At 37.3% G+C, this 16975-nt stretch overlaps 1 protein-coding gene across 1 annotated transcript in view; it reads left to right on the top strand.

The window, feature by feature from the left end:
• Positions 1-1270: 1270 nt before the first annotated feature.
• The window catches only part of mier3a (mesoderm induction early response 1, family member 3 a), a 17703-nt gene continuing 1998 nt past the window's right edge, over positions 1271-16975 (top strand). Inside the window, exons 1-13 of the mRNA XM_052117433.1 lie at positions 1271-1313; positions 3111-3135; positions 3301-3446; positions 3662-3796; positions 7706-7826; positions 7930-8003; positions 10240-10309; positions 10398-10543; positions 10636-10717; positions 10826-10920; positions 11031-11158; positions 14534-14679; positions 15069-16975. The exon at positions 15069-16975 is cut by the window's right edge and continues 1998 nt beyond it. Coding sequence (XP_051973393.1) covers positions 1305-1313; positions 3111-3135; positions 3301-3446; positions 3662-3796; positions 7706-7826; positions 7930-8003; positions 10240-10309; positions 10398-10543; positions 10636-10717; positions 10826-10920; positions 11031-11158; positions 14534-14679; positions 15069-15517 — 1626 coding nt within the window. The 5' untranslated portion in view covers positions 1271-1304 and the 3' untranslated portion in view covers positions 15518-16975. The remainder of the gene's footprint in view (positions 1314-3110; positions 3136-3300; positions 3447-3661; positions 3797-7705; positions 7827-7929; positions 8004-10239; positions 10310-10397; positions 10544-10635; positions 10718-10825; positions 10921-11030; positions 11159-14533; positions 14680-15068) is intronic.

Genomic DNA, 16975 nt, shown 5'->3' with positions numbered 1-16975 from the left:
CTGCTCTGTTGGCCAATCTTGTTTCACCTGTACAGGTGAGCTGACAGGCCCAACTGCGTCACTGCCTTCAATCGCGATGTTGCGGTTTCAGTTTAACTGCAGGTCTCACACACCATCCTACTGAAGATTAGGGAGAACTCATTCAAACTATCATTAAATGACACACTTTTAGAAAAGCCCATTTACTAAATAATGTGCTAAATAAGTTCCACTACATGTAATAAGTTATACAAATGTAACTTGTGATTGCATCAGGGAAATTGTATTTCTTTTTCAGTATATAGACAATAATATGGTAAATGTCAGCAGTAGTTTGGAAGTTTGCAGAAGTGTTGAAACATGTTTGTAACATGCAACTGGCGCCACCATGTGCTCTAATGAGATCTTAACATGTATGACTCGGTTACATGATAACACGTATGTGCAATAGAATAATATAGAGAATAAAGAGAGAGATTATTTTCTATTTCTATAATTCAATAACTAAACTGAGTGACGTCAAAAGCTGTAGAGTGTTTGTACCCCCAAATATCAGCGTTATTATTTTTTATTATTATTATTATTATTATACTTTATTTATTTGATTTTATACTACCAGGTCTGTCAGTTACTTCATATACAATAACTAGAGACATATTTATTTTTCTTATCTATTCAATTTGACACATAATACAATTAAATTTATCATCGTTGTGGTCACTATTTAAAAAACAATTAATAGTCAAATCTAATTTCTAATCTGTGACAAATGATGTATTATTTCCTACAAGAAACCATTAATGCATTCAGTATGCATTTAAAATATATATAACATTAAAAGTTAATCTAAAAAAATATTCTAAACATTTCAATTATTCATCCTAATGAATTCATATGATTTAATTTCTTTTTTTATTATTATTGCAGAATAAAAACATTTACAAACAAATGCAAATATAGAGGATTATAATGTGCAGCTACTGTCACAATCACACCAAAATAAAACAGAATAATTATAAAACAAAAAAAATCGGTAGTGGGAAAATATGTAATTTAATTATTTAGAGAAAAGGCTTGACATGTTCGTTTTGCGTTTAGATTGTTTACTTATTTTAGAGTGAATTCAGGTGATTACGCTCAGTCGAATACAGTATTTTGACGTCAACTAGCGTTCTCGCAACAGCCAATCCCGTATCTCGCTCGCAGTGCGCTCCAAACGTGTCAACCAATAGGAGCGAACTTGCAGAAATAATCAAGCATCATTGGCTCACAGAGTCAATCCGGGTTCCGTCGGAAAGGCAGTTTAGGAGCCGAAAGGTACAAAGATGGCGGAGGTAAGTTGGGAAAAAGGGGGAAGCCGTCGTATTTTGGACGTAAATTGTTCTCGCCACAGTTCATTATTTTGGAATATTTATGTTTGATTACGTGTAACAGGATCTTATGTATAGATAAAGGTCAGTTTGGTGCAGATTTGAATGGTATTGGCCATCAAAATGGGTGGTTGAAACGTCGACGGGGCTTTAAGCGTCGAGCGTCCGTATTTGGCGTCAGATCTGACTGAGCTCGAGAGCAGCTTTTATTAGCGTCGAGCGCTCGGCGTTGGTTCTGCTCGTTTTATTATATATTAAATGTATAATTTCCATTTATATATTGTGGTGTTAAAGAGTAAAAAATACAGTTGGAAGTTTATATGATTTTCCCATTCAATTTAACGTGTTCAGTTTTAAACAGTGACGTTTGTCTAATTTACTTTTTATTCGACTAAGCTTGCATTATTTTAAGCGTTAATTATTTTAAACATTTAATTATTAATTTTCCTTGAAAAAATGGTAATCATAGTTTTTGTAAGTTACGGTAAAAAAAAATAGAATTTATAAATAATGATAATAATAAAAAAAGTTACTACAGTAAAACTGGGATAATTATAGGGGTAAAAAAATAAAATTATAAATAATAATTAAAAAAAGTTACTACTGTAGAACTGGGATTATTCTAGGGGTAAAAAAAATAAAATTATAAATAATAATTAAAAAAAGTTACTACAGTAGAACTGGGATAATTCTAGGGGTAAAAAAAAATAAATTATTTATAAATAATAATAATAATAAAAAAGATACTACAGTAGAACTGGGATAATTCTAGGGGTAAAAAATAAATAAATTATTTATAAATAATAATAATAATAATAAAAGCTACTACAGTAGAACTGGGATAATTCTAGGGGTAAAAATAAAATTATTTATAAATAATAATAATAATAAAAAAGCTACTACAGTAGAACTGGGATATCTCTAGGGGTAAAAAATACAATTATTTATTAATAATAATAATAATAAGAAGAAGAAAGTTACTACAGTAAAACTGGGATAATTCTAGGGGTAAAAAAATTAAATTATAAGTAATAATTACAAAAAGTTACTACAGTAGAACTGAGATAATTCTAGGGGTAAAAAAATAAATTATTTATAAATAATAATAATAAAAAAGCTACTACAGTAGAACTGGGATAACTCTAGGGGTAAAAATAAAATTATTTATAAATAATAATAATAATAATAATAAAGCTACTACAGTAGAACTGGGATAACTCTAGGGGTGGAAACAAATATTTATAAATAATAATTAAAAAAAGTTACTACAGTAGAACTGGGATAATTCTTGGGGTAAAAATAAAATTATTTATAAATAATAATAATAATAATAATAAAAAGCTACTACAGTAGAACTGGGATAACTCTAGGGGTAAAAAATACAATTATTTATTAATAATAATAATAATAATAATAAAGTTTCTACAGAAAAACTGGGATAATTCTAGGGTTGAAAAATAAAGTTATTTATAAATAATAATAATAAAAAGTTAATACAGTAGGACTGGGATAACTCTAAGAGGGACATTTGTATTTATTTATAAATAATAATAATTATAAAAAGCTGCTGGCACCCTTTGAATGCAATTACATATGAATTTACGATCTTAGAATAGTAACTATAACTTACTAAACTAATTTGGCATGGTTGCCAAACTTGAGATGGTTTGACTTGTTAATATTTGTAAGGGAAGTGAACCAAAAGTCTTTATAATGCTGTACATTTCTCTCAAATATTTAGTTTTTCTTTTGTAATTTCAGGTATCCTTGGGAAGTACAAGCCCAGGTAATTTACTGTTTCTTTATTTTTTTTATCATGTCCATGTTTTGAAGAATAACTTTATTAACATGGAGCTGTATAGCTGTTCTTTAAAACAACAAACCCATTAAGTCATCCTTTTTATGCATAGTATCACGTGTTTTTTTTAATCATTATTATTGCTTTTTTCAGTTGGCTCTTTGTCATCGGAAGATCACGATTTTGACCTGACGGCAGACATGCTGGTGCACGATTACGATGACGAACGTACTTTAGAGGAGGAAGAAATGAGAGATGGAGCATCGAGCGGGAGCTCCGAAATCGCTGATCTGGAGAAGGTTTGATTTGTTTTATTTTTAGCCAATCTGTTTGATGGATTTCACCTTAATATGTACAAATATGGCCATTAACTGCTATGATATTATTAACCCATAATGTGTAGGTTCACCCTAATGCTCCAGTCTAGAATTAAATGTTTTTCTAGATTCTTAGTTTCATCCATTTTAATGTTAAAATCCAACTGTGGAATCTTTACCTGTTGTCTCTCTCATAGGAGGGGAACATGCCGTTGGAAGAACTGCTGGCTTTGTACAGATATGAAGCTGACGACTGTGGAGTCGGAGGCTCGAGTGCAGACAGCTCGTCTGTAGAGCTGACCGATGAGCTGCCCGACATGACGTTAGATAAAGTAAATAACTGGTAGATGACTAGACATACTGAGTTGAGCTGTCAAAGTGACATTCAAATTCGTTATTTTTCCAGAGTCCAGACATTAAAACGTTTTCAGTCTAATGTTTTCTTCCAGTTTAGATCGGGAAATGAACTTGCGTTATGGGCGTGACTAAAATGGACTTGGAATTTTTAGGAGATCTGCACAATTGCACAATACAGAAACAATTCTATCCACACAATTATTTTTTTTGGTACTCTAGAGAATATGTAATATTTATTTTTTGTTCATTGTCGTTGTGAGAAACAGCCATGACGGTTGTGAAAGTATGCAAAACCAACCAGAATGCTTTATAAACCTCCAGACTCTGATCTCTGAGACATTAGCATGATATCCATTAGGGCAAAGCGATATATATAGAATATAAAAATCAGATGACGTGCAGTTTTTAGAGCTTTTAGAGCAATTCACATGCATTGTGAAATAAAAATACTGCATGTTCAAGCATTCATGCAATTCCAAACATTAATATCCGGCATAAGTTATTATACACATTTGCAAACGTGGCACAGTGTAACAGAAAATGAGATGACAGCATTTGACCAGATGGGAAACAAACTATCAAACATACAGAGCTCTTTCAGTGTCAAAATATAAGCAAAAATTCAGTTTTGTATTATAAAAATAAAATTGCCTTGGTCCCACAGTAATGATTTGGTATTATTAATATTTTATGCAATATTCAGCTGTGTTCCAAAAAATAAGTGGAGTAGTTTTAGCACACCTTGTTCATTAACAAATAATTTGTTTATAAAAATATATTAAATTAATTGTTTTTTATTAAGCTATATATCATTGTATATAAAATGTAAAAGTGCATCTCAATTAACTTAATTTTCCCTTGTGTTTATTTAGTAAAACTCTGGGGAAACATGTCTTTTATCATTTTAAAATAGATTTTTATTCAGTGCCTTTAAAATATTGTAATTATTTGGCTACAATGGCTGTTTTGATGAAATGATGGTTCCTTTGATTTAAAGAGCAAAATCAATTTTGTAGCTATATCGACCAGCCCTAATAACCATCAAGGCTTCATGATAGATTGAATTATGAAGGAAATCGTGATATGGCCTTACACGAATACTAAGCCCCAATGGGCTGCATTTTAAAACATATAGTCTGTATTCACCACTTCAGACAGTGCTGCGCGAGCATGTGGCACCCTCTAGTGGGTGTGTGTGTGGAACACACTGAGCAGCGCAGCCAAATTAGATGATTTTATCATATTACCATATAATCATATATATTTATCCCCTTTTTTCCCCCAATTTGCAATGTCCAATTCCCACTACTTAGTAGGTCCTCGTGGTGGCGCGGTTACTCGCCTCAATCCGGGTGGCGGGGACAAGTCTTAGATGCCTCCATTTCTGAGACCATTAATCCGCGCATCTTATCAATTGACTCGCTGTGCATGACACCGCAGAGACTCGCAGCATGTGGAGACTCATGCTACTCTCTGTGTTCAATGCACAATTTACCACACGCCCCATTGAGAGCGAGAACCACTAATCACGACCACGAGGAGGTTACCCCACGTGACACTACCCTCCCTAGCAACCAGGCCAATTTGGTTGCTTAAGAGACCTGGCCGGAGTCACTAAGCATGCCCTGGATTCGAACTGGTGACTCCAGATGTGACAGTCAGTGTCAGTACTCGCTGAGTCACCCAGGCCCCCCCTTTTCATATTACAATATAAAAATATTTAATCCAAATTATCCCTTCCACAGATCGAATCAGTAATCAGCGATCTGTTTTGAATCATGTTTAAAAACGAGCGGTGGAGGTTTGTGATTCTCTCATTAATATCTATATGATTTGATATGAAGCATCCGTAACACATTTGTTCATCATATTTAATAATTCGCTCTGTAACAGAATGTATCAACTTATTTTAATATAGTTTAAGTGATAAAAATGTAGCATAATGAATGCAGCTACATCATAAATGTGGCTCTTGTGAAAATACAGCTGTTATGACTAAGTGTATGCATTTTTAAGATAATTCCTTGTCTTTCTGGAAAATTATTATTGTTAATATGAGGTGAAAATAAGAGTCCTTTGATTCCTCTTTTGCAATCATAAAATATTTTTGGTTGAAAATGTTGTTTTAAAAAAATGCGTTATTGCACTATAATACAGCGCAATATAGATCTTTATGAACATTTTAAAAGAGGTTTTGTTCCTTTGCTTAACCTCTTCAACTCATGCCTTTTTGGGCTGCCGCCTGCAAGTTGTCGCACTCAAATTTAAAAGCTCACCATTTACACGTACCGTGCACTAATTGTCAAAAATTTGTCACATTTTTTATTTTTTTTAAAAAGACCCCCAATTATTCATAAATAATATTATATGCGTTTACAATCTTGTGATGAATTCATCCATCCATCCATCTTCAACCACTTATCCGAAGTCGGGTCACGGGGGCAGCTGCTCCAGCAGGGGGCCCCAAACTTCCCTATCCAGAGCCACATTAACCAGCTCTGACTGGGGGACCCCGAGGCGTTCCCAGGCCAGTGTGCAGATGTAATCTCTCCACCTAATCCTGGGTCTTCCCCGAGGCCTCCTCCCAGCTGGATGTGCCTGAAACACCTCCCTTGGGAGGCGGCCAGGGGGCATCCTTACCAGATGCCCAAACCACCTCAACTGACTTCTTTCGACGCAAAGGAGCAGCGGCTCTACTCCAAGCTCCTCATGGATGACTGAGCTCCTCACCCTATCTCTAAGGGAGAAGCCCGCCACCCTTCTGAGGAAGCCCATTTCGGCCGCTTGTACTCGTGACCTAGTTCTTTCGGTCATGACCCAGCCTTCATGACCATAGGTGAGGGTAGGAACGAAAATTGACCGGTAGATCGAGAGCTTTGCCTTTCGGCTCAGCTCTCTTTCGTGACAACGGTGCGATAGAGCGAGTGCAATACCGCCCCCGCTGCCCCGATTCTCCGGCCAACCTCCCGCTCCATTGTCCCCTCACTCGTGAACAAGACCCCGAGGTACTTGAACTCCTTCACTTGGGGCAAAACCTCATTCCCTACCTGGAGTACGCACTCCATCGGTTTTCTTGTGATGAATGGAAATCTTAAAAAAAAATAGTTTTCCTCACTTTGTAAGCATGTAATTCTGCTTCCATCTCCCTCCAAAAAGTCTTTCATCACAATATACAGATCTGAAATGTAGGTGGCGCTCTAAAACATTTTAGCCCTCACAGATGTGCTCGTCCATAGACATTGTCTAATGTTCAGTTCAAGCACCACCCTAATTGTTGCATCAGTTATCTCGGCCTCTGATTGGACTAGAAGCTCAATCTATGTGTCATTAGAAAGCCGAGATCCTCCCCTATATAACGTATATATTTCTGATGATTCGTTTAGCATGCTTTTCCTGCTGCACTGCTTCTTTTGTTCTGAAAATATATAACTGGATTATTCACACAAGCCAGCTCACAGACAATTCAAAAATGGCAAATGTATTTTTAGAAAACTTCCTAAGTTAAAAGCAGATATGACGTTTTTAGATATTTGGGGTTTACAGCATGAGTGATCGGCTCATAAAAGAGATGTTTTAATATTTGATGTCTGCCATATATCATATTTCACTTTGTGATTTAGAAAATCTTTCAAACTGTGGTATTAGAGCAACAAAATAAACCATAAAGTCGCATTCTTGAGAATGTGAGCTTTCATTTGATATATGATTTGCCTATTTAGGTGATGTCATAAATACTTTTATATTCCTATGAATATTTTTACCACATGACCTCTAGGTGGCGCTTATTTGAGATGTGAATGTTTTTAGGCTTTTTGTTATTTTTTGTAACAAATGCAGAAGTGATGGTTATGTTGGACACCTTTTAATAACTTGTCTCGTGACAGGAGGAGATCGCTAAAGATCTGCTGTCTGGAGACGACGAAGAAACTCAGTCTTCTGCTGATGATCTTACACCGTCTGTGACGTCGCACGAAACAAACGATTTCTTCCCCAGAACTCTTCGATGTAAGCATTTATCCCACTGCTTTTGTAATTTGGTTTTATTCAATAAATATTCAGGCATTAGATTTTCTCATAGCACTCAAACAAATAAAAAATGTCTTTTCAGCGAACACGGTTTACGATGGAGACAAAGAATCTGAGGGAGAGGATGATGGTTTGAACCCTGAAGACTCCCGCAAGGTGAGGAAGAGCATGGTATTTGATTTCAGCCAATGAAGTTGGCAAAAAAAATAAAAAATTAGTAAATAGTAAAAAAGGATCATAAAAACATAAAAATGGGGTCTGTAGCTCAGCGAGTAATGACGCCGACTATCATCCCTGGAGTCGCTAGTTCGAATCCAGGGTGTGCTGAGTGACTCCAGCCTGGTCTCCTAAGCAACCAAATTGTCCCGGTTGCTAGGGAGGGTAGAGTCACATGGGGTAACCTCCTCGTGGTCACGATTAGGGGTTCTCGCTCTCAATGGGGCACGTGGTGAGTTGTGTGTGGATCGCGGAGAGTAGCATGAGCCTCCACATGCTGCGAGTCTCCGCGGTGTCATGCACAACAAGTCACGTGATAAGATGCGCGGATTGACTGTCTCAGAAGTGGAGGCAACTAAGGCTTGTCCTCCGCCACCCGGATTGAGGCGAGTAACCACCACCACGAGGACCTACTAAGTAGTGGGAATTGGGCATTACAAATTGGGAGGAAAGGGGATAAAAAACTAAATATAAGACAAAAAAGACGCATCATGGTGATAATTAAATGATTTTATCAAAGCTTACTGTTGTGAAAAATGAGCGTGTACTGAAAGATATAAACAGAAGTAGAAAAATCTAGAGAAACGTCTGTTTATAGATTGAAGATATAGGATATGGATTTGGAACACCGGCAAAATTAAACGCTTTAAAATGGGTTAATTAACTCACTCAAACGAATCCTATTTTAACATGAGATCAATCACTGTATCCACAACATTTATGCAACATTACAACTGTCATCTGCATAGACAATGAAGCAAATGAACACGTGATCTTGAACCAAGTTATGCGTTAGTCATAATATGTTGTGAATATGCTGTTTTTATATATATATATATATTAGTTTAATATATTTACTAGGCCCAATTTGTAATGCCCAATTCCCCCTACTTAGTAGGTCGTCGTGTTGGCGTGGTTACTCGCCTCAATTCGGGTGGCGGAGGACAAGTCTCAGTTGCCTCCGCTTCTGAGACCATCAATCCGCGCATCTAATCATGTGACTTGTTGTGCATGACACCGCGGAGACTCACAGCATGTGGAGGCTCATGCTACTCTCCGTGATCCACACACAACTCACCACACGCCCCATTGAGAGCGAGAACCCCTAATTATGACCACGTGGAGTTTACCCCATGTGACTCTACCCTCCCTAGCAACGGGGCCAATTTGGTTGCTTAGGAGACCTGGCTGGAGTCTCTCAGCACACCCTGGATTCAACTCGCGACTCCAGGGATGATAGTCGGCGTCAATAATCGCTGAGCTACACAGGCCCCCCCTTTTTCGAACTATTTGAATATTTGATTAAAGTTTAGTCTGTTACAGTTTGACGTACGTTTTTGTCATTTTTACACATTTTCGTCAACTAAAAGATATTATTTTCATTGAAAAATTATATGTCAGAGTAAAACTGGATAAAATGACTGAATATGTCATGACAAATATTTTAAAGGACTTTTTCATCAAAAGACAAACTGGCTAAAACAAAAAACTGTTAAAATTAAAGGAATATTCCGGGTTCAATACAAGTTGAGCTCAATCGACAGCATTTGTGGCATAATGTTGATTACCACAAATATTTTTTCCGACTCACCCTCATTTTAAAAAAGCACAAATTGAGGTTACAGTGAGGCACTTACAATGGAAAGGAGTGGGGCCAATTTTTGGAGGGTTTAAACCGAAATGTGAAGCTTAAAATTGAGAAAAGCACGTACATCCATCTGTTAAAACTTGTGTATAATTTGACCTGTGAAGTTATTTAAATCGTAATTTTTACAGTCATTTTAGGGCTTGGTATGTTGGCATCGTCATGGTAATGAAGTTCCCTAGTTGAAGTAAAATTGGCTTTAACTTTACATCATCTTTGTTTACATCTTCTGGCTATTATTTTGAAACCGCATGTATTTTAACATTTAAAAATTGGCCCCCATTGGAACCCAAGTGTTTGACGGATGAGTCAATTTTGTGGCAATCAACATAATGCCACAAACGCTGTTGATTTCAGCTTAACTTGTATTGAACCCAGAATATTCCTTTAAACACTGTATTTATTATCCTAATTCAAATGTTGTTGCAAACAGCAATGCACATCCTTACTCCATATCTTGACACATACTATAGAATTTATCATAAAGAAATTAAAACTAAACAAATTGACGTGTTGGTATTGCTTTCACAGGAAATCATGGTGGGGTCGGACTATCAAGCAGAAATTCCTGCGCTTGCCTGTTATAATGACCGTGAAAATGGTGAGTGTCAGATGTTTTGAAACTGTGAAGGTGTCCTTTTGGTAAAACCTCAGTTTTAAAATGATGTCTTTTAATTGTGTTTCTTCAGTGTATGCCGAGGAAGATCAGCTACTGTGGCAGCCGGACATGTTGCCCGAGTCTGAAGTCAAAAGCTTCTTGCAGGACGTTGCTCTGAGTGTGGAAGGACAGATGGAGGCAGATGGACGGTGTTCTCTCGTCAAAGACAACGAGCAGGTAAAGATCTACCATGCACATTATGCACAATGTTCCAATCCTCCTCTTCAAAGACAACCCTTGAGTAAACTTGAGTTGTTTCTGTCATCTAGGCCTTATATAAGCTCTTGAAATGCCACTACAATGTCCAGAAAGCTCTTGAACGGTATCGCGGTAGTGAGAAATCTTTAAAAGGTATGTGATTTCCATGTTGTAGTTTTCAGTGTGATGATGCTGAAGTGCTTAAATTAGAAGTTTGAATGTTGCTTTTAAACCTAAAACTTTATAATCTTTTTATTGTAGACGAGATGCTCCCGTGGTCTGAAGAAGAATGTCGAAATTTTGAGCACGCTCTTCTGTTGTACGAGAAGAATTTCCACCTCATCCAGAAACACAAAGTAAGATGATGACGACATCATCTTCTCAAACGTTTTCTTTGTATATCCTAAACATTCTCAGAATGCACCAGAAGGCCTTATTTGTGTGGTGACTTGTGTTTATTTTCAAGGTCAACACAAGGACGGTGGCCGAATGTGTCGCGTTTTACTACATGTGGAAGAAGTCTGAACGATTTGACTTTTTCGTCCAGCAAAACCGATTTGGAAAAAAGAAGTTCAGCAGTTATCCTGGTGTTACGTGAGTTTCTCAAGCATTCATACAGACTACAGATGAGCATTTAAGTCATTTTAACGGACAATACGCAACCAAAATGAGAAGAAGAAAAAAATATGATTTAAAAATGACAGTTAATCTGTTGATGAACGCCCCCTTTTTGAGCAGAAACCATGAAAATGACAACTGAACTTAAATAGTTGTATTTACGGGACCCTTTGGAGTTTGGACACAGTTGTGGTATCTTTTGAAAGAAGACACTTTGGGCTTTATTTCACAAGTTTCAGAATTAATATATGTTGTTATTTTTTAAAGTTAGAGAAGCTGAAGTTTATAGTAATGGAAATATTTTGTGCTGAACATGTTTTTATAATCTAAAAAAACTATAATAAAAGTGCTAAAACAACCCAGAAATACAAAGTTCTCAAAGCCACGAGTCTAAAGAAGTTACGCTTCAAATTTGAAGATGATTTTAGAAAAATAAAATGAGTTCCTGCAGCTTTAATCTCTGTAAAATCGCTGGAAGTGTTCAGAGTAAAATTTAGGCTCCGCCTCTCAAGACGACACTAAATCTGACGGCACCGCTCGACTATTGTGAATAAAACTACGCCACATTTGTATAAATAGACTTTGGAGACGGGCTGGTTTTGTTTATGAGACTAATATATCAGATCATAAACAGTTTTACAACATGAATGCTGCTCAGATTGCAGTTTGTTGAAGAACGATGACGAAGGCGAGATCTCATGTAAACAATGGAGAATATATCAATATTTCTCACATTTATCACTTTTATGGACAAAAAGTGTGATTGGATGTTTTTCAATGAACGCTTGTCATGGACGATTGACCCAAGTGTGTTGAACTGGATTCATCTGGTGATTGTGTTTTCATAATAAAGGTATGACGTCCCGTTAGCGGTCGTGTTATTGTTTATGGTCAGTAATGCTTTTGTCGCGTTTAAGATGATGTCACAGCAGTAGAGGTGGCACAACTATGACGATCAGCCTATAATCCCACCCTCGTTGAGGCGGCACTAAACTGCAGTGGAAAAGCAAGTTCAGAAATGTAAAGCGAGTCGAGTCGAACCATAACGTGCAGTGGAAAAGTGGCAATAGTGAATAAGTATTATTAATCATTTTCATCTACTGACACACAAATCGTGGCTAGTATTAACTAGGGATGGGCACAGGTACTCTGACGTGGCTGCAATGATCGATCATGAAAAAGTTTGATCGATTGTGATCATGCATGATATGACTTTTCACTTAATTCGAAATTCAGTGACAATTACCTGACAACTAAACACAAATGTGTCAAAAGAGGAGCTTATTTTTAATTTTGAGATTGATTATGTTGTGATTTTTAGGGGTACGTTGATTGTCCGAGACGTCTCATAGCAACCAAACTGATATACGACGCTGCAATGCTATTGTTGTGATCATTAAATAGTGCAATTAACCGTGTTTTGAACACCTGTCTCTGAAAAACGTTTCCTAAACACTTTAAGTTAAGAAGTGGACTCAATGCAATATTTTGATTATGCAATCTTTTGTACATTTTGTAACAGATTATTTTATAACCGCCTATAAAAATGAATAGATGATGCTCTGGATCAACAAGACGCAATGCAGCATCCAAAGACTTTTGTCAGACATGTTATTATATATACAGTAATGTACATGTCATTGCCCCTCGACTACTCGACGAGTACTCAAGTAATTAGTCAGACGACCAAAATGCCCATCCCTAGTATTAACAGCGATTGTATCGGCACGCACTTCACTTCTAACGGTCGACTTTTAATTTAGAAAAATGAAATGCATTTATTGAAACACGAAAAATGTAAACAAAAATATTTCTAAATTCAGATTAAACTTCAGATGATACGAAAATATAATCAAAATAACGAAGTGGTCAAAAAAATTAATTAATACCAAATTCAAACATTTTACTCTTCCCTTCCATTGGCTGCTTTTGCAGTGACTTAATCAATCTACGACAACAGGTAGAAAAAGTACCAATACAAATTGGAGCATAAATACAATTTATAAATATAAAAAAATAATAGTTGAAAAATAAACCATGACCTAAAGACAGTTTAACACAAATCTAATTTTTGTTTTTATAAAACAAACATTGATGACAACAGTGATCGTCATGGACACAATTTAATGTTCCTCTGTATTTTCGGAGTTTGGACATGAGCTTTACTACCACCTGCTGGTGGAATCTCCAAAGTGCAAATGCAGGAACTTAATTTGGACTGCGCTTTAAACGGACGTGATATTGAAGCGTTTTAGCGCAATGACCTATTTCTCAGGTATATAGCTAATTGCGCTTTACGCCAGTTCTTCAAATACAATTCACCGACGGTTTGCACTCATACACCCACAGTTAGCGCAAAACTCCTACCCACACTCTCACAAAAATTGCACATCACATTTATAACATTATACATGTTGTTATTCAGAAAAACAAGGAAAAGTTGGCTTTTTATAAAACGCGCTCTGCACATACACATACTGGTCTGATAAGCTGGAGTGGTGGTGGCATAGTGGGCTAAAGCACATAACTGGTAATCAGAAGGTCGCTGGTTCCGATCCCCACAGCCACCACCGTGTGTCCTTGAGCAAGACACTTAACTCCAGGTTGCTCCGGGGGGATTGTCCCTGTAATAAGTGCACTGTAAGTCGCTTTGGATAAAAGCGTCTGCCAAATGCATAATGTAAATAAGCTTCTGAGTTTCTTGTGCCGCTTCGCATTTTCTTTCCAACGTAAAATCGGATCCTCTTCCGTTGGTTTGCAGGACAAGAACTGTAAACCAATAGAGTAGAATTCAATAAGAATCCAAATAATACAAGTATTGCTACATTTGGCTTTGCTTAAACACACAGCAGCTATCATCAGTTTTCATCCAACCTACACGACACATCCACAGTGCCCCCAAATGGACCCAATCGTAACTGCAAGATTTGCTTGAGGTTCAGAGGAAATGTACAGTATAATGGCTGGCAAATGTGCAAAGGAAAATACTTTATCAATATTCAAGGAGTGCTTTTAATAGTTAACAAGCTGGTGCAGGAGTACTCGGTTACTCTTACACATACCTTATACAGACACGTAGTCAGGGCCTAGGCGAGATTGCTAATTGTTGCCCGGGGGGGGGGGGGGGTCGATCTCATCCTGTCGGTCTGTGGTCCAGTCTGCATTACGCCCCAGCTGGTGGTGCCCTAGGCGACCGCCTAGTTCACCTATACCTAGAAACGGCCCTGCATAGGGTAGTTTTGTTTAATTCAATGGACCGTGAGATGCTGAATACTCCTAATCCTTTAGCCAGCATGAATCTGTCTTATCCTCTTGAACTTAAGATTGATTCTCTCTTTGCCATCTCTGCAGTGATCTGATGGACCGGTTGGTGGATGAGGCCGAGGGTTTGGTCGATGGATCTGCATCAGTGTGTTCCAGTAGCAGCGGCAGAATAGAACCTCCAACCGAACAACAACTCAACATCTTGAACTCCATCACAGCCAGTGACCTCTCCAGTATGTCCACAACATGCGCTAAGTGTTTCTGGGCACAAGCTGTCTTATATTGGTTTGCCTTATTTTGACACCAGCCTTTAATATACACTGGCGGCCAAAAGCCCAAAATTGGTTCTTTAATTCACCAAAGTGGCATTCAACAGATAACAAAGTATATTCAGGACATTACTGATGTAAAAAAAACAGCACAACCAATTTCCTGCACTACATATTTTGTTGTGGACATCTTATATATATATATATATATATATATATATATATAAAACATTAGATTATTCACACAAACAAGCTCACAGTCAAGTAAAATGCAAATCAAAGATTGACAACAGTTCATGGTTGTTTAATTGTTGCAGCTTTGATGATGGTTAATGGTTTCCCTCTTCACGCAGCATTGACAAGCACTGTGGCATCGGTGTGTAACCCAGCGGACGTGAGCTGTCTGGACTCCTACAGCTTCTCCCCTCTGGACGGGCTGCACCGCGGCACGCTGAGTCACGAGGAACCTCTCAATTATTCCAACAACGGAGACGGCGGCTGTCTGAACCTGCTCGAAACAGGTTTCTATCACTCAGACCTCGGCCAGATTAACGTGTGCAGCGAGGACTGCGAACGGCCCACGGCCAAACGGCTCAAGATGGGTCTGTCAGAACAGTTCATAAACGACGTGTCGGTCGGCAACAGAAACATGGGTTTGGACTTCGAGAGCCGCACGCACCACATCACGAGTGCAAAAATGGCGGTTTCGGTCACTGACTTTGCCGGTTTACCGGCCGGTGACGCTGACAGCTTCATGACCGCGCATGCACTACACCAGCACGTGGCGTTACAGTCCGAGTAAACAAAAGTAGTGCCTTCAAACGGGACTACCTGCAATGAAATATGTACATAGCCGCTTCCTGGAAATTATTGTGCGCGTGTGTGTATGCGTACGTGTGTGTGTGTGTGTGTGTGTGTGTGCGTGCGTATGTGTGTATATATATATAATGTACAGATTTCTTTATAGATTTTTTTTTTTTACTATGACATCAGTGATGTCTAATTGTACAGACTTAAATCTTGATTTCTCAAGTTAATTCAGCCATTTATTTCCAGTCTTGAAATTTTGGAAGTGTCATTACGTGTCTATGTCCGAATACTGTGGAAAACTTGTGATGGGAATTATCTGATCTGACCTTCGGTCGACGGCAAGGTTTATTTTTTTTAGCCATGATAATTGGCTAGTCAACCTCTCGTCTGTGGTACTTATCAGTGTTTACAGGTGTTTGTTCCTGGGCCTCTGCGCATGTAGCGGTTAATATGGGGCTTTCGGTATCTACCGTCTGAACGCCATTTACTCTAATTCCACTGCTGATGGAGCCATTTTTTGCACCATGAAAAAGCAGTTCTATTTATTTTGCTATAAATAGTCATTGAGCATCACAACCCTAATTATGTCATGAAGTTGTTTTAAAAGAAGACAAAAGACTGTAAACAAACTGAATGATTTTACACAATTTGTGAAGCATTACGGTGATTATTGGAAACATAAATAGACCCTTAAAGAAATATATCAGGTTCAATACAAGTTGAGCTCAATCGACAGCATTTGTGGCATAATGTTGATTACAACAAGAATACATTTTGACTCGCCACTCCTTAAAAAAACAACAAAAAAGCTAGAATCAACGTAGAAGTGAGGCGCATACAATATAAGTGAATAGGGCCAATGTAAACATAAGAATAGTCATTGTTTCAAAAGTATAGCCTCAAAATGTAAACAGTGTGTAACATGTTTTTTTAATGTGATAAAATCACTTCTGTTAAGTTGTATCAAGTTTTACAACTTCGTTGAAATGACGTTACACCATACACCCTTACAATGAGGATTTAAACAACTTTACAGCTCAAATAATCCATGAGGTTTAACAGGAGAATTAATGTAAGGGTTTTTATCAACTTAAAAGCTTCGCATTTCTGCATTTCTCCAAAAATTGGCCCCATTGACTTCCATTGTAAGTGCCACACTGTAACATCGATTTTTACTTTTTTAAATAAAAGGAAGGACGAGTCGAAATTCATTTTTATAGTAATCAACATTACGCCACATAACTGAAACCTGGAATATTCCTTTTACTACTAAACGATTATCTTACAACCTGTCAGAGGTATAAAAACACAGCGACGACATGTATCATTTTTCTACTTTGCATATTTATTAGTGTTGTTTATATTCTCCCTTCCTTTTTTGCAACTTTTGCTTTATCGATTAGTAGATAGTTGGGCGTATTTATTGAAATAAAGTCCATTGGACTGCAGT

The sequence above is a fragment of the Xyrauchen texanus genome, chromosome 44 (assembly GCF_025860055.1).
Source record: "Xyrauchen texanus isolate HMW12.3.18 chromosome 44, RBS_HiC_50CHRs, whole genome shotgun sequence".
Classification (NCBI taxonomy): Eukaryota; Metazoa; Chordata; class Actinopteri; order Cypriniformes; family Catostomidae; genus Xyrauchen; species Xyrauchen texanus.
The sequence above is the reverse complement of the archived record's forward strand: the minus strand, read 5'-3'. Positions and strand labels throughout refer to the sequence as shown.